Genomic DNA, 22,055 nt, shown 5'->3' on the forward strand with positions numbered 1-22,055 from the left:
CCCGCCGTGCCGGGGCAGCCCCCACCCCTGCACCCCGCCGCTGGCCCGGTGCCACCCGGGGTGTGCCACCCCCGTGCCACCCCGGCCCGGCCCCTCCGCTCCCCTCCGCGCCCCTCCGCTCCCCTCCCGCCGGAGGCTGCCTTGGCAGCTCCCCTGCAATTTTGGCAGAGCCGCACCAGAATTGGAGAGAGCGGCGAGGGAGAGAAATTACAAAAAAAAAAAAAAAAAAAAAAAAAGGGAAAGAAAAAGGAAAAAAAATACAGCCCAATAGCCTGGAGAGGCTTGTGTGTTTGCCCTTTCGTCATGACGTAGTGTCCTGTGCCTCTCTCCCCCCTTCTCTCGTTCCTTTTCCCCTCCCTCCTTCCAACCCCCACACCCCCCCTTCCCCTCACATCCTTGGAAGCAACAATTAAGCAGCTCTGGGATAAAACACACTGACTGCGAGAGCACGGGGGCATTGCTTCAAGAGATGGCAAAGCAGGCAGCTGCACCCCTCCTTCCCGGAGTCCTCCTCCTCTTCTCCATCCTCCCGGCTTCCCAGCAAGGAGGTAAGGAAAGAAAAGGCTCCTTCCCCTTAGCACGGGGAGGCTCTGCCCGGACCTCCCCATCCTGCCCCGGCTGAGGAGGGACGAGCAGCCCCTGCCCTGCCTTGGGGACAACCGGGGGCGGCAGGGCAGCCCGCCTGGGTGCCACCTCCCTGGAGGGCTCCTTGCTCCCCGCATGCCATGCCCAGGCAGGGTGGGATGGCACCCGGGGGGACGCACAGCTCTCCGGGGCAGCACTGCCAAGCACTTTCCGGGGGGGCTCCCAGGCACCGCATCTGGGCACTGGGGATGTGCAGGCAGGGTGGGCACTGCAAGTGCCAGGGGCCGGGGGGCTGACCCCCATCGCTCTCCCGGTGTATATCCCGGTGTGGGCTGTGTGTGTGTGTGTGTGTGTGTGCATCCCGCAGCCCATGCGTGCAAGCTGCTGCGTGGTGGCCGTGGCAAAGCCCGCAGTTGGGCACCGCTGCAGAGCACCATGGCCCAGGACTACGGTGCCTGGTCTGGCCCCTGCGCCGTCCTCTTGTGCTTGTGTCACCGGTGTCGGGGTGGCTGTGTGTGTCCCCAGTGCCACCCAGACCCCGGCTGGGCAGCACTGGCCGCAGCAGCTGCATGGCACCTCTGGCACACACACATGCACGTGCATGTGCCAGGGCAGGGGACAAAAGCCACCGTGTGCCAGGGAGCCCCCCGTGTCCCGCTGCACTGCGGGAGGGAGCCGGAGCAGCTCACGCAGCAGGTGCCTGCCCGCGGGACAGCTCGTGTTTCGTGGCGGGGCCGTGAGCACGCACCGGGGAGAGCTGCTCCCAGCACAGACTTGGAGCTGCCCACAAGGGCAAAACTGGGCAAAGGGCCGCGAGGTGGGGACGGCGTGCTTCGGGGTGGGACAGGCACCTCTGCTGGGGCTGGGTTGAAGGGGGACAGTGCCTGTCTGCCTGCCCGGGGAAAATGCAATGGCTAAAGGGGCAGAGGCAGCAGCAGTGATGGGGACAGTGCCAGAGCCATTGCATGGGGCCAGCAGAGTGGGGACAAGGCAGGATCCCATGGGCAGGGGAGGGCAGTGCCAGTGCTGAGCCACCCAAGGCAGAACCCTCGGGGCTGCTGTCGGCAGCCAGCAGCTCCGTCCACCAGCGCCCTGCTCTGCTCCCAGGACCCTGGCCCCCGGCTGGCCTGTCCCCTGCCATGTGCACAGGGTCACCCCCAGCAGTGCCGAGCCAGCACCCATGGAGCTGAGCTGCTGTCAGTGCCTGATCCTGAGTAGCTTGGGACCCAGGAGCCATCCCTGATGGGATGCAGCTCAGTCCTGGCCACTCTCCGTGCCTGGCAGTGATGCTCTGTGCTGGCTTTGCTTAACCACGGTGGCTTTGCTCACCAGCTCTCACGAAGTTGCCATTTGGGGCAGTCTCAGTGACTTTGGCCCCAGGGTCAGATCCCACAGCATCTGGGGCTGCTGGCCCCCACTCCAGACTCTGGATGCAGGGGTGGTTGCTGCTTTGGGAAGCAGCTCCCTGAGGAGTGGGTATTGGAGGTGGTCCCAGGGCTGCCGGGGACACTGGAGAACATTTCCCCGTGGAGGAGTGACCGATGTCCTGCAGCCTGGAGTGCTGCTTTGCACCGGACAGGCTCAGCTCTGCTCAACCAGCCTTGGGGGCCGAGCTGGGACAGGGGCATGGCCAGTGGCACCCACAAGGGTGGTGGGGGTGCACCCACCTGGAGGGAGCTCAGTCAAGGGGGTGAGTTGGTGGCATTTGGGAGGCTCCCAGCAGTGGATTGGGCTCAGCCCCTGCTGCTCTGCACCCCTCTGGGCTGCAGGGTTGTTCATGGGGGCATGCATGGCCCATGGGCTGGATTCAGGCTGCTGCACGGGGAAGCTGCTGTAAGAGGTGCCAAGTGTGGCATTTGGAGGGGGGCACCCATCCTTCAGTGCTTCCTGGGGAGTGACACCCCAGGGATGACAGAGGCACATGGGGGTCCCAGCCCTGCAGGCTCAGGGGCACAGGAGCAGCTGGGCTGGGCAAAGAGGTGCTGGCAATGGGTACAAAAGTCATCCCGTGGTACCTTCATCTCCACCAGGCCTGGCCCAGGCAAGGCCACCAGGAGGGTTTGTCAGATCCCAGTCTGTGTCACCGTGTGTGCTGGGGACCGTCCCAGATGCGATGGCATCTCCCCTCCCCGCCGCCGCAGCAGCCTGGCGGGGCTGCTCCCTTTGCAGGAGCCACAGGGTGCAGGCTGTCCGCAGGCACCCGGAGATGAAAGCTATGAAAGCTGAGGCTCGGGGGCTGGATGGGAGCCAGGCTCTGGAGGCTGCCTCCTGCTCTCCCGTTAGCTCTCGCTCCCGCCTGGCCTCCCGAGCTGCTACCAGTGGGCTCGGGACACGGCACGACTTCAAAGTTGCCTGGAGACTGCGTGTTTCCAAAACCCATTCTCCCAAAAAAGCACACAGCAAGAGGGAAACGTCTGCCTCAGTTGAGTGCTGAGCCTCCCGCGGGAAGAGGACGGGGGGGTCTATGGAGGCGCGGGGCTGAGGACACGGGGCAAGGGGCTGAGCTGCAGTGGAGCCCAGGCTGTGCATGTCCGTCCTGCTGTGGGTCCTCAGCCCGCTCTTGGATGTGGGAGGAAATAAGCTGTAGAATACAGAAACCATCTGCATTTCTCACTTGGACTGGAATCTGCAAGTAACGCTGCAGGTAGTGGAAATGGAATAATAGAAGTAGTGGTCAGGCTGAAATAGTGCAGCTGTAGTAGTGACCAAACAGTACAGAAATATGGAAGAAAAAGCCTATTTTCTATAAACAATGCCCCACTCCAGGTTCTGAAGCACCTCCATGAGTGCTGCAGCCAGGGCTGTACATTCAGATGCAAATTCTTGGAAAGCGTTGGAAATAGAGCCCTGGGGTGCAGGGTCCAGTCAAGCCCTAGCCCTGTGGGGAAAAAAGAGGATGTGGGAGAAACCCTCCCTTCCCAGCCTGCCAGCAGCCTCTGAGCAGGAGCAAACACAGGGCAGGGACCTTCAGCCCCAGCAGGGCTGTGACTCAGTTTCCCCATCCCTGATGTGCCAAGGAGAGGGCAGAGGACCCCCATGCCAGGATCTGACCCCGAGCCAGGCAGCACTTGCCTCCTCCCTGCAGGGTATGGGACAAGTGCAGCTGTGGTGGCACAGCCCTGGAGCCATCCCCGTAGCCCTGGTGCAGCATCTCAGGGTGTGTGGGTCTGGCCGGAGTGTGGAGCTGACCGAGTTTGGTGTCAGAACTGGCTGGGAGCAGCATCCTGCAGAGCTCCTGAGCAACAGCCTCATCTCCCCCAGATCCACACAGCCATCCTGGCTCGTGTCAAGGCAGGTGGTCCCCATCCACCTCCTGACCTGACCTGGAGGGGGCTGGTGAACCCCCGAAAACAAGCACCTCCTCTTTAACCCTCCAGAACACGCATGGCCATGAGGCGCTAGGACTGTGTGGAGCTGAGATGGGAGAGGCATGCAGGGCTGAGCACGGCCTCTGCAAGCCCCCTGGGGAGTCCCAGGGCAGGTGTCCCATGGGCCTTTATGTCCCCGCACACCCTGTGAGGACTGTGAGCTGCACAGCCTCCTCCCAGCTTCTCTGGGGGGCTCCTCCAGGCAGCAATGGGGCAGGGGGCCGGGGGCTCCCCAGGGTGCCCAGCATCCCCCCTGCTGGCAGCAGGGTGCAGCCTGGCCATGGGGACTGCTCCTGGGGACGCTGCGCAGAGTGTCCACGCAGCTGGCTGTGGCCATCCCCTCCCGGCAAGGCGGGCCAGGGAGGCTGGGCGATGTGCGGATGATGTTTGGGAACAGGCAAAGGAGCTGGGCTTTGTTTTTCCAAGCTGGTGGGGGGGGAGGGGGCAGGCGGGGGAATGTGCCGGGAAAGGGAGCTGCTCCGTAAGCCCTGGCCGGCTGCCACCCGGCTGGGCTGGGCTGGGGCGGCGGGGCAAGCCGGCCGGTCAGCGGGGAGAGCAATGACCGAGCGCGGCCGCTGCGCTCCGGGGAGGCCAGCTGCGACGGGAACGGGCTCGTGCCCCGAGCCCATGGTTTGGGGATGCGCGAGGCCAAATCCCGCTGCTTGGCACCACTGGGGCACATTGGCTGGGCAACACGCCGTGTGTGTGTGTGTGTGTGTGTGTGTGTGCCCATGGGGGTGCTGCTGGGGGAGGCTCTGAGCCCGACGTGTCCCCTGATGTGCGTGGGGACAGTGGCACGTGTCCTCCTCGTGTGTGTCCTGGCATTCGTCCTTCGCCTGTGCGTGCATCCTGATGGGGGTGCGCGTGTCCCGATGCCTCACCTGTGCCTGTGTGCCCCCCCAGATGAGCACCTGTCCCCGTGAGGCAGGGAGGGGGCTCTGTCTCTGGTGCTCCGTGTGGTGGAGGGCACTCATGAGCAGGGTGCAGGGGACGCCCTTGTCCCTGCCATGCAGGGTGCTTCATGTGCAGCACTGGGTGCCCCCCCTGCTGGGTGCCAGCTCTGCCACCCAGCTGCCACCTGTCCCAGGGCTGTGCCACTGCCTGCACCCAGCTTCAGGGGGTGCCGGGTGCCCTCCGGCCACTGTAACCTTCAGAAACCCCCAAATCCTCCTGCCAGCTCCATTAAGAGTCCCCTGCAGCCCTGCCAGCCCCACCACAAATCCCTTTGCAAGCCCCCCAGTGCCAGAAAGCCCTGCCAGAAGCAAAGTATCCCCTGCACTGCGTCCTTGTTCCCCAAACCCTGTCTCCACCCCTTCCATTGACACGATGGAGCAGGGACCATTGATCTGCCGCACGCTGTCCTGCAGGAGACAGAGCAGGGGCTAAGCCAAGCACCCCAAAAAGCATCACTGCAGTGTTTGAGCACCACTGCTGCCTGCCCTGGAAAGCAGAGGGGCCTGGGAGCTTCTCACTGCACAGGGGCGGACAGAGGGACACAGAGCTGCCAGGAGGTGGTTCTGGAGACGGCACTGGCTGGGCGATGGGATGGGGTTTGGGCAGCAGAGCTGGATCCCCCCCACTCTCCCCCCATGGTGTAGGGCCAAATCCTGCTGCCACCCCGTCAGACCCTGGGGCAGCTCCAGACCCCATCACCACCGTATTGCTGGAGAAATTGAGGTGTGCAAGGAAAGGCAGGGAGCTGCCCTCGGCTCTTGCCCTGGGGCTGTGCATCCTGCCTCATCTGGACAGAGCTGCACCCATCCCAGGGGGTGCCCCCCCAGTCCAGCTGGACACACAAATCCTTGTGGGGGTTTTAGCGAGGGTCTCTTCTCTTGCAGGGGTTCCTGGTGCTATCCCGGGAGGGGGAGTCCCAGGAGGAGGCTTTTTCCCAGGTAAGGGGACCTGGGCAGTGTGGGGGCATCACAGGGATGGGCAGGCCCTTGGGTGGGCACCCAGGGCACCTCTGAGCCCAGCAGAGCAGGACCAGGGTGCTGGGACACCCTGCCCTGGGCAGCTGAAGCACCACAGCATAGGGACAGGGCTGTATCAGCCCTGGGGTCCCCAGCCCAGGGCTGGCATCTCCACAGCCCTGGCCACAAGGGGCAAAGGCCCAGGGTGACAGCCTGTCCCTAGTGCTCTGGCTAAAGTCCTGGGGACACCACAGAGGACACCCCATCTGCTTGTGTCCCCAGACCCTCAGCGTGGGCAGGGCTGGGTGGGAGCTTGCAGGGGTGGGTGCTAAGCCTGTGTCATTGCTTGCAGGTGCTGGGGTTGGAGGTTTGGGAGCAGGTAAGTGCCGGGGACCCTTCTCTGGGGCGGGGAGGGGGTGGCAGGGCAGAGGCTCAGCCCGTCCCACCCGGTGTCCCCATCCCGGGATGCCTGCAGAGGGGACACGCTGCAGGGAGGGGCACATCTGACCACCCTCCCTCACTCTCCCCCAGGGCTCGGGGCTGGAGGAAAACCTCTCAAACCAGGTAAGAAACCTTTCCTTCCTCTCTCGCCGACTGTGCCAGCAGCCAGGGTGTAGGAAGAGGCCGTGGGGACAGGATGTTCCCTGGCAGCTGCCCGCGCTTTCCGCGCTGCCCTGCTGTGCTCACCAAGCTCTCAACAGCCCCAAGGGCTCCGTGCGCCTTCATCCTTGTCCCCAGCTTCAGCGTGCTGCCACCTCCTCCACAACTGTTCCCAAGCCCTGGTCTTCAGGTGTCCCCTGCCTGCCTGCACTCATGGCTGGGCAGCTTTTGCTGGGGTTCGTCTGGCCCAGAGAGGAGGGGACAGGCAGGGCCACCACTAGGACTGGGAGGGGATGCAGGCAGAAGGACGCACAGCACTGGGCCTTTTGGGGGACTCCAATCCTGGGGCAGGTCACAGACTGCCAGGCACAGCTGGGAGGTGCTAGGGCAGCACAGACTGCTTGGTTTGGTGCTGGTGGAGACGTCCAGAGCCCCGTAGCCCAGGGGGAGATGCTCTCAGATGGGGACCGCTGTGCCTGGGGCAGGGTGCGCCGGCCTCCTCGGCCCAGCTCCGCGCCGCAGGAGCGCCAGCCCCAGGCGGGGGCCTGCAACCTCCGTTTACTCAGATTTCAGCTCGTGGAAAGAAAAACAAGGCCCTTTATTTCGGCGTAATTAAAACCAAACGCGGTGCAGCCGCGAAGCCCCAGCCGGAGCGGTGTCCGCGCCGTGAGCCAAAGGCAGTGGAATTTGCGCCTGGAGGGAGCGAGCACTGATTAGCCCCAGATGTTGGAAGGCAGCGCTGGCCCAGCCGGAGGGACTCATTCCTCAGCCTGAAACATTTCGGCTCCGTCCCCTCATGGCCTGGCGGGGTGGGGGGCGGGCGAGGCGGAGCGAAGTGGGAAAGGACAGCAGCAGTGATCGGATGGGGACACGTGCCCCATGCCACCGTGGCCGGGTCCTGTCCCCATCCCCCATGCCCTTCCCTGGGGCTGTGGTGGGCTGGGAGCACCAGCAAGCGAGGCGAGACCAGGAGCAATCTGTCCTGCCAGGATGGTGCAAATGGGGACCCCCCACTCAGCTTTTCCTGGTGGGGAACCATCCTGTGCACATCCCCATGCAGCACGATGGCCGGGTCCTGTCCTCCCTGCTTTGCACAGGGAGCAAGCATTGGGGTGGCTGGCAGAGGAAGCTCACAGCTGGATGCTGGAGCTGCGTGGGACTGGGATGGGCAAGGACGGCAGCACCCCAGCCCCTTCCCTGTCCCCGTGCGGGTGCTTCTGCACCCCCCAGCCTCCCTCAGCCCGCTTCTCTTTCCAGGGGTCGGTGGCCTCGGGGGACTTGGCCCTCTTGGCCTCCAGCCAGGTGAGCATGGACAAGAACTGTCCCCAGTGCAGTGTCCCCAGAGAACCTCCCCATGGACTGCGGGTGGCCCATCCCCATCAGCTGTAGGGCAATGAGGTGGCTCCTCCACCACTTCCTCCCACGTGGCCAGGCTGGGCAGCCCCATGAAGCAACAGGGGAGAGGGCCCTGTGTCCCCACGGGGTTGGCAGCAGGGTGGCAGTGCCCCTGCGTGGCACACACAGCAGTCCAAGACACCACGGGGTGCCTGGGTGGCAGGGGAGCAGAGGGGAGCAGGTTTTGGAGGGGATGTAGGGAGAAGTGCAGGGCACAAGCCAGGCTGGCACCGCAGAGCTGTCCCCACGCAGATGTCACCTAACCCTGCCTTGCACTGCCTCATGCCAGCTCGCCACCCCTCACCGCCACCACAGCCTGGGGGTGCAGGCACCTTCTTGCTCCCCGGGCTCACCCTGCCCCTTCTCCCCTCGCAGGTGCTGCAGGTCTGCTCCCAGGAGGTGGCTTCCCCGGGGGCGTCTTCCCAGGTGCTGCATCTGCAGCCGCTCTTAAGGCTGCTGCGAAAGCTGGTGAGTGCTCAGGGTGCCTGCTGTGATGCTGGGGGGCAACACTGGGCTTGGACATCCTCAGGGCTCTGGGGGCCCCCTCTATGCCCAGCCTTTCCTGAGGATGGGGGGCTGCAAGCAGGAGATGTTGCTCTCTCTGCCAGCCCCACCTGGCGCCTGTTCTTGTGCTGAGAAAGGGGCTTTGGTCAAGCTGGAGCCACCAGGAGCATGAAGCCCCCTGTCCTGGGACTGGGTCCCTTGTCCAAACCTGGGGGACACATCTCCAGTGCTCCTTGGGGTATCCCCTGGGGCCATCCCTTCCTTTGGCACCTCTCCAACCACCCGCAGCCCAAAGGTGGCATCTCACTCTGTGCCCTTCTTTTTCCCTATGTCCCCAGGTGCTGGTCTTGGTGGCGTGGGTGGAGTTGGTGTTCCTGGAGGCCTCGGGGTCTCCGCAGGTAGGAAACGCCCTGTCCCTGTACCCCTAGCCCGTGGCAGTGCTGAGTGGGTTCTCAGGGCTCTCTGCCACCGGCAGGTGCTGTAGTGCCCCCAGGAGGGGTACAACCTGGGGTCGGCGCGGCAGGGAAGCCCCCCAAAGTACCAGGTGGGTGCACGGCCCAGGAGGGGCTGGTGGTGGTTGGGGAACGGCTCTGGCTGGGGGCTCACCGCTGCCTTTCTCATCCTGCAGGTGCTGGCATCCCTGGAGCCTTCCCAGGTGGTGGCGTGCTCCCTGGTGCAGGTGAGCTGGGGTCCCCATCCTGCAGCAGCACCCTGACCTCTGAGGGGGTCCTTATCCCATGGGAACACCCATGGGAACATCATCTGAGTGGGTCCCCATCAAATGACAGTAACCCAGCCTGCAAGGGTGGCCCCATCCCTTTGTATCATCCCTACATCCGATGGGGTCCACATCCTGTGGCAACACTCCAGCTTTCAAGGGAAGCCCCATGCAACAGCAGCACCCATCCCTTGAGGGGGTTCCCATCCCACGGTGGCACCCCAGCCTGCAAGGCAAAGCCCACCCAAACGTGGCACCCCAACCTCTTGGGGTTTTCCTATCCCACAGCAGCACCCCAGCTTCCAAGGGGGTCCACATCTAATAACATTGCCCAAACCTTTGAGGGTGTCCCCATCCCATCGCAACACCCCAGCCTCTGAGGGGATCCCCACCTACCAGCAGCACCCCAATCTCCAAGGGGGTCCCCATCCCAAGGCAACACCCCAGTGCCCGACCCTCCTAGCTGGCATCGGTGCTCTCATGGCCAGCTGTGCCCTGGCCCCATGTCCCTGTCCTGGTGTGCTCAGTCCCACTGGGACACCACTATCAGCCTGCCCGGCTGTCACTTTTCCTAAAGTGACATCTTTACGGTGCCAGAGGCAGGGGCCTGTGGCAGCAAGGGGCACCAGCATGGGACACAGAGCGGAGCTGGCGTGGGCCACGCGGGGGCAGCTCGCCTGGCCAAGGGCTGTGGAGGGAGGAGACGGGTGGCGGGGGCAGGAATTCCTCACTGCAAAGCAATCTGGGGAGGAAAACTTGTGAAAACAAGATGTTTCGACATTGTCAGAATGGGAAGTGTGTTGTTGCTGGTCAGGAATGTCTTTCCATGTCTGAAAATGTGTGAGTTATAATGAAAGACATTTGTAAAAGGGGGGGGGGGGGGCTGGAGAGAAAAATACAAACAAGCAAAAACGAAGCAGCTCAGTTTTTCCGTTTTTTTCCCTGGTTGCCTCTGGAGGGTGAGGGCTGGGGAGGGCAGGACCCCACCTCCAGCCTGGGGGGGGCTCGGGTGCCCCCCGGCTGGGTCTGGCTGCGGGGAGCACGTCCTCTCTGGCTGTGCCAGTGCTGGGTGCAGGGTGCTGAGCCAGGCAGGCTGGCAAGGATTTGGGTGGTGGGGGCGGTTGAGTCATGGCAGGAGCAAGGTCTGGAGGGTTTTTCCCTTGCACCCAGCCAGAGATCGTGGGTCTGGGGTGCCAGTAACACCAAGAGGCCCCACCACGCTCACCCGTCCCCTCTGCTCCATCCCAGGTGTCCGCTTCCCTGGCGTAGGGGTGCTGCCTGGCGTTCCCACCGGCACCGGCGTCAAGGCGAAAGGTCCAGGTACGTCCCTGCTCCTCCGCGCACGGCAGGGTCCAGGGCTGTCCGCGGGCCACCCCCCAGGCTGACCAGGCAGGATGTCACGGGCTGTTGTGGAGCCCTGGGGACCGGCCCCATGACTCACGGGGACATTTGTGTTTCTCTCCAGGAGCAGGAGCCTTCGCAGGAATCCCTGGTGAGTGTCCCCTCTTTCCCGCCTGTCCTTCTCTTCCTTTCCAAGCTTCTCCATCACTGCTGTGGCCTCCTCACACCAAAAGGTGCCTCAGGGGCTTCCCAAGCCGTGGCCGGGGACCCGGGGTGCCGCGGGCACCCCCCTCTCGCAAGGTCTGGTGGCAGCCTGGGCAAGGGCTCCAGGTGAGCGTCTGCTGTTGGCTTTGCAGGACTGGGAGGCTTTGGAGGCCAGCAGCCCGGAGTCCCTCTGGGGTATCCCATCAAAGCTCCCAAGCTCCCAGGTAAGCGGCCACAGCCAGCAGGGGTGCGGGTGAGGGCCCCGAGCAGTGCCAGGGGGACCCCATGTCCTCACTGCCCCGGGCTGAGCCCCGGTGGCCCTGGGTCCCCCGGACCCGGCAGTGCTGGCGCTGGTAGGGGACAGCAGGACGGAGCCGGGCACTGCTGGGCAGGCGATTCCAGCTGCTGCCCACAGCCCCCAGGGCAGATCCTGCCCAGGGCTGCCGCTGCTCCTGCTCCCGGCCCCAGGGTGATGCTGTGCCTTCCGCTGGCTGCCAGGTGTGCCGGGGACAAGCAGGCGTGCTCTGGGGATGTGCGCTGGGCAAGGCCATCCCAGGCTGGCTCCACAGCCCCCTCCTGGCACCAGGCACATCTTTCCAGGAATCCTCTGCTTCCTGTGGCTCCTGGGGGCCAGGGGATGTGCTGGGCATCACCAGACGCTCACCCAGGCTGAACGTCCCCTCTTGGGGACCGCTAACCAAGGCCACCACCAGCAGGCTGGCAGTGGGGACGGAGCACAAGGCAGGTCTCCCTCCTCACTGCCTGCAGAGACGATGCTCAGCCCCAGCCCAGGGGTGCTCAGCACCCCTTTCCCAGCCTGTGCTGCTCCAGTGGCATCTGTCACCTGTCCCCGCGCTGGGTGCCAGACCTGCCTGTCCCCAGCCAGCTGTACCCAGCTGGGACAGCAGCAGGATGGCAGTGCCAGGCGGCAGGGATGAGGTGACACAGCCTGTCCGGGGACGCCAGCAGCTGACAGGCCCACCCCAGTGACATCCAGGGCAGGAAGAGGGGAGCCAGATCTGGCCAGGGATCCACATCCCTGGGGTGCCAGAGTGAGAGTAGGTCCACGGGCTTTATGGGCTTTATCCTGGGGTGGAGCCCACTCTGGGGCACGCATCCCTCCCCACCACGGGCGCCAGACCCAGCAGCTCTGCCGGCTTCCCCCGCCAGGGCCCACGGCCGCGAGCGGCAGCAGAAATACTTGGCCAGCGCCCGCTTCCTCCCGCAGAGGCTCGTTACGCTCGTTAGGGCGACCCAGCCCCGCGGAGATCGGATGCCGTCTGGCCGCCCGGCCCCAGACTGCCTTTCATGGGGTGCCTGGTGCGGGCACCTGGCCACGTCCCGGCGGCCCTGCCAGTGGCCTGCAGCCCAGACGGGGCTGACCCACTTTCTGGGGAGCCGCCGTGCCTAAATCGGAGGAGGGAGCCCCACCAGCAGCGAGTGGCTGCGTCACCCCTCTCCCTCTCTGGGGACCCCTGTCCCTGTGGCTGCAAGGCCGGCAGTGGCGGTGGTGGTGCCACCCCTTGTAGGGTGCAGTAGGATAGCGGTGCTGTCCCCCAGCCCGGTTTCAGGTGCTGTCCCCCCCAGGATCCCACCTTGTTACTCCCCAGCAGCTTGGGGACACACTGGGCCGGCTGTCACAGCTCTTGGTTTGAGCAGGGCAATGCTGCAGGTGGGCTTGGGAGCTGCTGGAAGATGTGTGACACGTCCCTGTGTCCCCCGTGTCCCCTGCACTGCATGCCGGAGCTGGCGAGCACAGGGCAAGAGGGGATGAGGGGCGAGCACTGAAAATGACGTGTTCAGAGGAAAGTCTCCTTTCTGGAGGGATTGCTGAAAATGCCCCAGGCAGCTCCCGCTCTGGCCTGCTCTGACTCAGGAGGGGTCCCCAAGGCCACCCCACTTTCTGGGGGTGCAGGCTGATGCTGTGGCTGAAATCAGGGTCCCACCTGGTGTCATAGAGAAGGGAATGGTGCCCCAGTGCCCAGCCACACCAAGGTGGTCTCAGGGCTGGGAAAATCGGTTCCCATGCCAGCCGCTGCGTCCATCGGCATTGGTGATGCTGGTGGCTGTCCTCGTGCTGGTGCCAAGGGGGTGAGCACCATCCGGGTGGGTGGCAGTGGCTCTGCGGAGCTGGGGTTGGACCAGCAAAACCCCTGGAGCTCCAAGGGCTTGGACCTTTGGTGCCACCTCCATGGGTGTCACCCAGTCAGTGCCAGGCGGCTCTGGGGCAAGCGAGGCGCTGGTGGCACTGGGTGCCCCTGGGGACCCCGGACACAGCTGCCAGATGCGGAGCCCATCCAGCCTTGTGTGGCACCCGGTGGAAAGGGCTGCCAGGGGTGTGGGGGGAAATGTGGTGCGCACATGTGTCTGTGGGAGGGGATGCCTGGAGGGATGCCTTCTCACGAGCATCCTGGCCACAGGCGCCGGCCCTGCCCGTGGCTGGGGAGCTGGGTGTCCGCGGGGCACCCCTGCCGTGTGCGGCCCCAGCTGCCACCAGAAGGGACACAGCAGCTTGTCCCTGCTCCTCAGGCTGTGGCCACCACCATGCAGAGAGGCGGGGATCCCCACGCTGTCCCACGCATGGGACGCCGCTCTTTCACAAGGAGCCATCTCCCCGGCCGCGATGTTCCTTCTCGTAATCCCCCGCCGTCCCTTCTTGCCGACCTCCTAATGAGGTCACGTTTCAGCGGAGGCTCCCAAGCCCTGATTCCAATTAAAGCCTCGCGTTTGGAGCCGGCCTTGGCGCAGCCAGCTGGGTACAGCTCTCGCCGCGGGGCTCCTGGGGGGCCCCCTGCCGAAACAGGGTCACGGGAGGCTCTGGCAAACACACGCTCATGTTGGAAACCAGCTCTGCGTGCTGCAGCCCTCAGCATGGGGCTCACTTCTGGAGCTGCTGTGGAGAGGGGCACCTCCGGGAGGTCCCGTCACGAGGTGGGGGCGCACCCCAAAAAAGATTTTCCTGACTTGTAAGGAGCCCCGGTGCTGAGGGCTCGCGTTGCACAGCCAGCTGGCAAAGAGGGGCTACACTGCGGGGCAGAGGGGGCACAGCCACCAGCAGCCAGGTGCTAACCAGCCGCCTTCTCTCCTCTCCAGGTGGCTATGGATTGCCCTACAGCACTGGTAAGCTGCCCTATGGTGAGTGCTCATAGCCCTTGCTCCACGGTCGTAGCTGCTCACAGAGTCTGGGCTGTGTGAGGAGCACCCTGATCCGGGGCAAAGCGACCCACGCTGGGTGGGGACGCGGGCAGGGCAGAAGGACAGGGATGGGGTGGTGCCCACGGGCACCCCCCACGCTGGGCATCCCGTGCCATGGGGCCAGCAGCTCTTGGCTCATGCTGGCTAGGATATATCGTGTGCTGCAGCCAGCTCTGCTCAGGGAGGTTTGAGGTGGCATCTCCAGCCTGGGGCTGGCTTGGATGTCCCCAGCATGTCCCCAGATGTGGGGCTGGAGCTGCTGTCTGCCTCGCCCCCCCTCTTGAGGGCCAGATCCTGACCTTGCTGTGTTTTCTCTTTGTGTTTGCAGGTCTCGGACCTGGTGGGATAGGAGCAGGACTTGGTGCTGGAAAGGCTGGGTACCCCACTGGGACAGGTACGGCCCCTTCCCCAGCAGTCCTGTGGGGTGGCAGGGACCCGCAGAGTATGGCAGGGAGAGCAAGCACCCCCTTAGCTTCAGCGGTCACTGGACGGGATACGCAGCATTGTCTGGTGGCCCCAGGGTGGCCAGAGAGGGGCTAGGAACAGCCTGGGGTGGGCTGTGTCACCTTGCTAAGGAGAGGGGGCAGCTGCTGGTGGGAGGCACCAGTCCCCAGGACTGGGGAGGCTGTGCTGGGATGGCCACAGGCCCTCAGCATCTCCTCATGTCCTTCCCCAGGAGTTGGAGCACAGGCAGCAGCAGCAAAAGCGGCAGCTAAGTACGGTGAGTACCCTGTACACCTAGTACACTGTTGTGCTCCGTGGGCACAGACAGCGCCTGTGTCCCCGCCCGGGTGGCTGCTGTCCCCCTCCCAGGCTGAGGGAGGCCGGTGGTGTCCCCTTCCCACGCTGACATCCTCTTTTCCCCCCTCAGGAGCCGGTGTCCTGCCCGGGGCTGGTGGCATCCCAGGGGTCGGCGGCATCCCAGGGGTTGGCGGCGTGGTGCCGGGCGTCGGCGTTGTCCCAGGAGCTGGAGGTGAGGCTGGGCTCAGCCCCGGGGTGCGGATGCCGATGTCCCCCCCCCGTCCCACACCCCTGACTCTATTCTGCTACCCCGGCAGTCGGAGGGCCGGCAGCTGCAGCGGCAGCAGCGAAGGCAGCAGCAAAGGCAGGAGCCTACGGTGAGTCCCTGCTCTCGGCAGGGCTGAGCAGTGCTGGCGTGGCTTCACAGGGTGCTGCCCTCTGGGATGCTCGCCCAGCCCAGGCTCCCGCATGGCTCCAGCATCTGCGTGCCCATGCTTGGGGCGAGTTGATCCCTTCTGCTGAGCCATTGCGGGCTGCAACACCCCCATAAGGCTGCAGGGGGGCTTTCCCCCTTCTTGCAGCAGCTTGGCATTGCAAAGCCTCCGCTGCCTGCGCTGGAGGACGTGGGGACGTGGCAGGTCCAGGCTGTGACAGTTCCTGCAGTCCCGCTGGGAGGGCGTCTGCAGCGAGGCATGGCTCATGAGCAGAGGGACAAGCTGGGCTCTGCAGATCGCATGCTCGCTGCTCCCCTTGTTGGCAGAGGGAGCCGGTTTCGCAGGAGCAAGCACGCGCTCATTGGAGCATCCAGAGGAAATGCGTCAGCCCCGGGAGCAGCTGGGATTTACGAGCCCGTCCTTGGGGGACCTCGGGGTCCCGCCAGCTGCCACCAGCTCCCGAGCGGCCATGTGGGCTCCCAGGCTGGGAGCTGGGAATCCCCTGCCCGGGTGCGTGCGAGTGGCGGGGCCATCGCACACCCAGGAGTGGAAGCATCCCAGGGCTCGGTGGAGAGCAGCACAGCAGCCAGAGAACATCTGCTGCCAGGGGGATTTGCTGTTCCTGGAAGCCCACCCCATGCCCGTGCCTGCTGGGCAAGTGGGAGCCCCAGCTTGGGCACCCCAGCCCTGGAGGATGCACATGTGGGCACTGGTCCCTTAGCAGACATTCTGGGAGGTGCTGAGCCCGCTGATGCTCCAGCTTCTGGCTTTGCTTGAGGGGTCCATAGCCACATGCTCTGGGGCCGGCAGCATGGGGCATTTTGGGGTGCTCTGACTGCTCTGCTTCCCTCCAGGTGCAGGGGTGCTGCCTGGTGTCGGCGGTGTGCCAGGCCTCGTGCCCGGTGTTGGTGGTGTGCCTGGTGGTGTCCCCAGCTTGGTGCCCGGTGTCGGAGGTGTCCCCGGGGTGGCAGGTGACTGTTTCTGTGAGTGTTGTCCCCACGGCGGGTGGCACGGGGGAAGGTGGCTCAGGGTCCCTCTCTCTCCTGTCCTCAGGAGTTGGAACGCCAGCAGCAGCAGCAGCAGCAAAGGCAGCTAAGTATGGTAAGTACCGTAGGGGGCAAGGAGACCCCCATCCACTCCATTATCCTGGGGATGCCTCTGTGGGACTTGGGGTGCCACCAGGCAGGTGGCTTTGCCCTGGAGATCACTCCTGGTGGATCTTTATGGGGAAGCATCCAGGCGCTGGATGTGCCCAGCCTGGCTTCCCAGCTGCTCTGCCTGGGCTCGCCTTTGTCCCCTGCCTCTGTCCCTCCCCAGGTTTCTGCAGGCCGTGATGCTACTGGTGTTTCATGGGGGTGAATGGATGAGAACAAACTGACTTTGTTTGGTTCTCGTCTGAAATTTTTGGTTTCGTTCCAAAAAAACAGTGGGATCCGGCAAGCACACCTGATTTGGTCTAGCAGGACTGCGGGTCCCAGCAGGGGCTGACACCCCAGCACCTTGCACAGCAGTGAAGCTGGGAGGCTGGGCTCAGAGAGCAGGCACAGTGGAGGGCTAGACCATTGCTGGCCATTTCTTTCATTTGTTTTCTGCATCATGAAGGATGAAAAAAAAAAAAAAAAAAAAAAAAAGCAATATGTGGATAGGATTTAGGGAGAAAATTGGCAATCTTCTTGGCCCCTGCTCTCACACACCAGTGAGCTTTTCATTGCTGAGCTTCTCCCTGAATCCCAGCACTTCCAGGTGGCTACTGGGGGCCACCAGCCACTTCTCTGTGCCCTTTTGGGCCGAAAGGCTCCATCTCCTCATGCCGAGGATCATCTGGAGCCCCCCGTGGCATCGTTCCCTGTGCTGGTGAATTCCTAGCTTCTTGGGTGACCCAGCACCAGGCGCGTGTCCCAGCCGCCTGCAGGGATGAGGCACGGGGTGCTTCCCCCCATGGCATGATGGCAAGGGCAGACCTCCCTCCTTGTCCCATGGCTCAGCCACTCCAAATTCTCTCCTCTTGCTGCCTGCAGGAGCCGGCGTTGGTGTTCCTGGTGTTGGTGTTCCTGGCATCGGCGGCGTGCCCGGTGTGCCTGGCGTTGCTGGTGTCCCCGGCGTGCCTGGTGTCCCTGGCGTGGCTGGTGTCCCTGGCGTGGTGCCTGGTGTCGGAGGTGAGCGAAGGGGCTGGGGACACAAGGGGACAGCGTGGTGCTGGCCTCTCTGCTCCCCCTGACACCCTTCCTTCTGTCCCCACAGTGGGTGGCCCAGCAGCTGCTGCCGCAGCGAAGGCTGCAGCGAAAGCGGCCGCATTTGGTGAGAGACCTTCGTCCTTTGTGCTGGGATGGAAGGAGGGAGAGGTGTTACAAATGGCTGGGGCGTGGGGCTCGGACGCATCCCTGGTCCTCTCTGCAGGAGCAGGGCACCTGCCCGGGGCTGGTGTGCTGAGGGTTGGTGTAACGAGAGTTGGTGTAACAGGAGCTGGTGTGCCTGGAGCCGGTGTTCCCGGAGTTGGAGTACCTGGAGTAGGCATTCCTGGAGTCGGCGTTCCCGGCGTTGGCGTTCCTGGAGTTGGTGTTCCCGGCGTTGGTGTTCCTGGAGTCGGTGTGCCTGGTCTGGTACCCGGTGAGATGCTCTCTAAGGGATGCTCAGGGATGCCTGCAGTGCTGCTGGCCAGTAGGCACTGGCGTGGCCACTGCAGGCCGTCACTGCCCCTCACTCTTCCCCTCTCCCCCAGGAGCTGGCCCTGCTGCTGCCGCTGCTGCCAAAGCGGCTGCCAAAGCAGCCAAGTATGGTAAGACGGGCTCACTCCGGGGTTACCCCGCACGCCCTGCCTCCTGCCACCTCCCCGCTCCAGGCTGCTTCCCCAGCTGGGGCTGAGGCACTGCATGGGGTCCCCATGAGTCGGGGTGAGGGGTGAGAACTCTGCGCATGGGATGAGGTCCTGGCTGCGTCAGGGGATGCTCTTCAGAGAGCTGGTCTGCATGGAGGCTCCTAGGTCCATCATCCATGTGCCTTCTCATACATTCATCCATCCATCCTACATTCTACTCACACATCCACACCACCGTCCCCTCATCCCCTCATCCATCCACCCACACCTCACCTCCATCCACCCACCCATGCACATCTCATTCCCTCCATTCACCTCACCACACATCCATCCATCCACTACCCACTCCATCCATCCATCCATCCATCCATCCATCCATCCATCCATCCATCCATCCACCCACCCACCCACCCACCCATCCACTACCCACTCCTCCATCCATCCACCATCCTTCCCACCACCTCTCCCACCGCCCTCCCACCTGCACCTCTGTCCATCCCAGCCCTCTCGCAGCCCCCGTCTCTCTTCCTGAGCTGGAGCCCCAGTCCTTCTCCTTCTTCTTGCAGGGGCAGGTGGCCTGGCTCCTGGCGTGGGTGGCCTGGCTCCTGGCATAGGTGGCCTGGCTCCTGGTGTGGGTGGCTTGGTTCCTGGTGTGGGTGGCCTGGCCCCCGGCGTTGGAGGTGTCCCAGGTAAGGCAGGTGGTGGTGGCAGCTGGGCTGGAACTGGGACAGGGCTGGGGCAGGACGGACACCTCGGACTCCCTCGGTGGTCTCCGTCAGCTCGGGGCCATCTGTTGGTGGATGCCAAGGTGGCAGAGATGGGCTTTGCCCAGCACTGCTGGGGAGGCTCCCCCCAGGGATGCTGACCCTTGTCTCGCTGTCCCAGGAGTCGGAGGTCCGGCGGCAGCAGCAAAAGCAGCAGCCAAGGCAGCCAAGTACGGTGAGTACATCTCCACGCAGGGCTAGCGTATGCCGGCACGGCATTGCCCAGCCCCATGCAGCCCTGGGCTGTGTCCTCACCCCCTCTCCTGCAGGTGCCGGTGTCGGAGGGGTACCCGGCGCGGTGCCCGGTGGTCCCGGTGTGCCAGGAGTGACACCCGGCGTTGGCGGCGTCCCTGGGTTGGTGCCGGGCGTGGGGGTACCCGGTGCCGGCGTTCTCCCCGGGGCAGGTGAGGGCAGCACGGCACCCAGATGTGGGGGGTGGCTGGGATGGGGGGCACGGGGGTGCCCGTCCTAAACGTGGTGCCCTTTTTTGCTTTGCAGGCATCCCCCAAGTAGGGGTGCAGCCAGGTGCTAAGCCTCCCAAGTTCGGTACGTATCGCTGCCACCCGTCCCCAGCCTGCTCCCCCTTGGGCACCCCGTGTTGATATCGGGGTGCTGGCCCCTCTTCATGTCCCCACATGCCCTGCATAGCCCTGGGCATGGGGTGGTGGCACGCTGTCACCCCTGGGTGCAGAGTGCCACCCGGTACGGTGGCTTCTTCCCACCCCAGTCACCCCAGGGACATTTTCCTCCCGCTCTGCACTGCCTGCAGCAAGGCACCAAGCAGAAGGCCTCCAGGTCTTTCTGTGCTGGGGGAGGTGGGAAGGGTGCCAGGGCCACCCCTGGGTGTTCACTGCCTCCCCCGAGCTCCCTGTGCAGGCTGTGGGGACGTGGTCTCACTGCCTCTCTCCGACAGGCGTTCCCGGAGCTGGAGTCCCAGGGGTTGGTGGCATCCCAGGTAGGTGCTGTGCGGGCAGGGGGTGTTCCCCCAGGGCATGGGGCTGCATCAGGAAGGTCTGGGCTTGTGTGGGGCTGGGTGAGCAGCAAGTTGGACCCCGGGCTGGTGCTGGAGCTGCGATGCTCCCTGCAAATCCCCCCACCATGTGAGCCAGGAATGATGGCAAAGCCAGTGCTGCCGTGCCCAGTGTCCCTGGTCCCCACCTCCCACCCCAGGCCAAATCCCTGGGCACAGACCCCACAGCCCCACGCTGTGTCCCCACGGTCCCCTGGGAGTGCTCACCCAGGCTCCTCACCACAGGTGGCCTCGGAGTTGGTGGCCTCGGAGTTGGTGGCCTTGGTGCTGGTGGCCTTGGTGCTGGTGAGTGGTGCTGGTGGGCTCGGCACTGAGGGTCCCACAGAGGGGTCTGTGCAGGGTGCTGAGAAGGAAGGGGCATCAGGGGAATGCAGGAGATTCAGGGCCACTTCTGTCCCCTCCTGGCCGTGACCCCATGGGCTGGGATTTGGGGGAGCAGTGCCCAGCTGGGTGCTGTCCCACCCTGAGGGAGCCGGGGCCACTCTGCGGTCCCACAGCGTGTCCCCTCCCCGCTGTCACCGTGCCCCGTCTGTGCCTGCTGCCTGCCAGGGGTACAATGGGAGGGGACGGCCCCCACTGAGCAGCTACCAAGGGCCCCAGCCCCAGCGTGTCCCAGGCTGTGGGGACAGGAGATGGTACAGCAGTGTCCCCAATACGTGGAGACACCCGGGGACCCTCTGGGCTGGTGGGGGGCTGCACTGACACCCACCTTTGCTGCTGCAGGGCTCTTGTATCCAGGAGCTGCTGGAAAACCACCCAAGCCAGGTAAGGAGCGGGGACAGCCCTGGCCAGCGGGGTGACATCCCTGTCCCCACGGCCGCCACCCTCACCAGGGCTCTCCCTTCCCACAGGTTTTGGTGCTGGGGGGCTGCCAGGTGAGTGCCGGGGCCGGGGGCCAGGGTGGGACCCTGTCACCGACCGCACTGCCCCACTCGCTGTCCCCACCCCGCCGGGCACGCCACAGCCTCGCGGGGTGCACTGAAGCGGGGTGGGCACCCAGGGGTGCTGCTGGGCTCGGGGGCTCTTGGGGCAGCTCACGCCCAGCTTGCTGCAGGCTTGGGGACACTGCGGCCACGCAGGGCTGGGGTGGCAGCGCTGTCACCGGCTGTCACTTTTTCCCCAGGGCCCGGAGTTCCCGGCTTTGGCGTGTCACCGATATTTCCAGGTACCTTCCCCTGCGTGCCCTGCCCGTGGGGACACACGCAGCCGCAGGGCACGAGGATACGGCCACGGGGAGTGGGGCTGGGCTGGGCTGGGGGGCACGGGGCCGAGCATCACTGAGGCTTTGCTGTGCTTTCAGGTGGGGTCGGCGGCCAGCTGGGATTTGGCGGTGAGTGCGCCCCAGCCGGGCGGGTTGGGGACAGCGGGCGGGGGGTCACCTCCCCAGGGGGCACCCGTGGAGCCCCCCACCCCGCTCACCCTCTCCGTCTTGTCCCCGCAGGGAAGCCCCCCAAGACCTTCGGAGGAGCCCTCGGGGCCCTGGGCTTTAGAGGTGAGCGCCGCCGGGTCCCCCGCCACCCCTGCCCGGCTTCCAAGCCCCCTGCCGGGGCCCGGGGGGGCTGACCCGGTGTCCCCCCCCCCAACCCAGGTGGAGTCGGCTGCGCACAAGGGAAATACTGCGGGAGGAAGCGGAAGTAACCGCCCGCCCCACCGATAACCTCATGAACTTTGGTGCTACTGCATGGTCCAGAATGTAAATCCCCAGCCCAGCTGAGACCCCCCTGGCCCCCCGGCCCCACACTCCCGGGAGGGACCCCACGGTGCGGCAGCAGCGCCGGGGCCTGCCCCCACCCCGGGAATTCTCCCCCCGACCCCCCCAGGGAGCGCGGAATAAACTGCGGGGAGCAGCTGTCCCCCTTGGTGCTATCGCTCCCTGCGGGGGGGCCTGGGACCCCCCTGACACCCCCTGCCCCGGTGCTGCCCCCCGGGGTGGGTGGCGAGAGCTGACCCGGGGGGGGGGCAGGCTGGGGGGGGGAACGAGGGGCACCGGGGGGGGAAGGAGGGAGGGAGGGAGGGGGTCCCGACGGCAGGGGACAACGTGGGGGGGCTTGTCCCCGCCGCCCTGCGACCCCCCCGGCTCCCTTCATGTTACTCACTTTGATATAACTGGGTGGGACGCCCTACGCAGGGGGAATCGCTGCCAACAGACTAATAAAGGACAAGTTTTTAAAGGATTCTGCCTCCGTCCTGCTTCTGCGTCCCCCTGACACCCTCCGTGGTGACACCGGGGACATGTGCGGGGACATCCCGGGCCCCCAGGGGGGTGTCCATGCCCTGAGACGGGGCGACAGCCTCGGGACACGGGGGGACAGCCCTGCCCTGCTCCGTGCCGATAGCCTGGGGACCCCAGGGGGTGGCACGTGGGAACAGCCCGGGGGCGCAGGGGAAATGCGTGCCTCGACCCACGGTGACAGACCAGCCCCAGGGGGACACCTGCGGGGACAGCCCTGC

General features: G+C 65.0%; 1 protein-coding gene across 16 annotated transcripts; it reads left to right on the forward strand.

The window, feature by feature from the left end:
* The first annotated feature begins 235 nt into the window (after positions 1 to 235).
* Positions 236 to 21,580, forward strand: ELN (elastin). Of its 16 annotated transcripts, none has more exons than XM_082776387.1 (35): positions 237 to 548; positions 5,792 to 5,845; positions 6,216 to 6,242; positions 6,395 to 6,427; positions 7,721 to 7,765; positions 8,234 to 8,326; positions 8,701 to 8,760; positions 8,847 to 8,906; positions 8,991 to 9,041; positions 10,329 to 10,400; positions 10,546 to 10,572; positions 10,778 to 10,849; positions 13,719 to 13,760; positions 14,149 to 14,214; positions 14,497 to 14,541; positions 14,692 to 14,793; positions 14,879 to 14,938; positions 15,850 to 15,966; positions 16,049 to 16,096; positions 17,014 to 17,151; positions 17,237 to 17,293; positions 17,456 to 17,602; positions 17,715 to 17,771; positions 18,377 to 18,499; positions 18,696 to 18,749; positions 18,844 to 18,978; positions 19,073 to 19,120; positions 19,488 to 19,529; positions 19,830 to 19,889; positions 20,328 to 20,369; positions 20,456 to 20,479; positions 20,728 to 20,769; positions 20,905 to 20,934; positions 21,046 to 21,096; positions 21,193 to 21,580. In XM_082776387.1, exons 1-35 carry the CDS (start codon positions 470 to 472, stop codon positions 21,240 to 21,242), a joined length of 2,253 nt encoding a protein of 750 aa, XP_082632513.1. In that variant the 5' UTR covers positions 237 to 469; the 3' UTR covers positions 21,243 to 21,580. The 16 variants fall into 16 exon arrangements, with proteins under 16 accessions (XP_082632509.1, XP_082632513.1, XP_082632517.1 ...); XM_082776379.1 differs by having other exon boundaries at positions 239 to 548; positions 8,838 to 8,906; XM_082776388.1 differs by having other exon boundaries at positions 239 to 548; positions 8,838 to 8,906; positions 13,719 to 13,745.
* Positions 21,581 to 22,055: the final 475 nt, after the last annotated feature.

The sequence above is a fragment of the Aythya marila genome, assembly GCF_965140915.1.
Source record: "Aythya marila genome assembly, chromosome: 20".
Taxonomy (NCBI): domain Eukaryota; kingdom Metazoa; phylum Chordata; class Aves; order Anseriformes; family Anatidae; genus Aythya; species Aythya marila.

What these genes read in the sequence shown, in the direction of transcription:
- ELN (XM_082776379.1), top strand. Translation starts at nt 470, where the DNA reads ATGGCAAAGCAGGCAGCTGCACCCCTCCTTCCCGGAGTCCTCCTCCTC. An exon ending in CCCGGCTTCCCAGCAAGGAG is followed by an intron (nt 549 to 5,791) that starts GTAAGGAAAGAA and finishes CTTCTCTTGCAG; the next exon opens with GGGTTCCTGGTGCTATCCCG. An exon ending in TGGGTACCCCACTGGGACAG is followed by an intron (nt 14,215 to 14,496) that starts GTACGGCCCCTT and finishes GTCCTTCCCCAG; the next exon opens with GAGTTGGAGCACAGGCAGCA.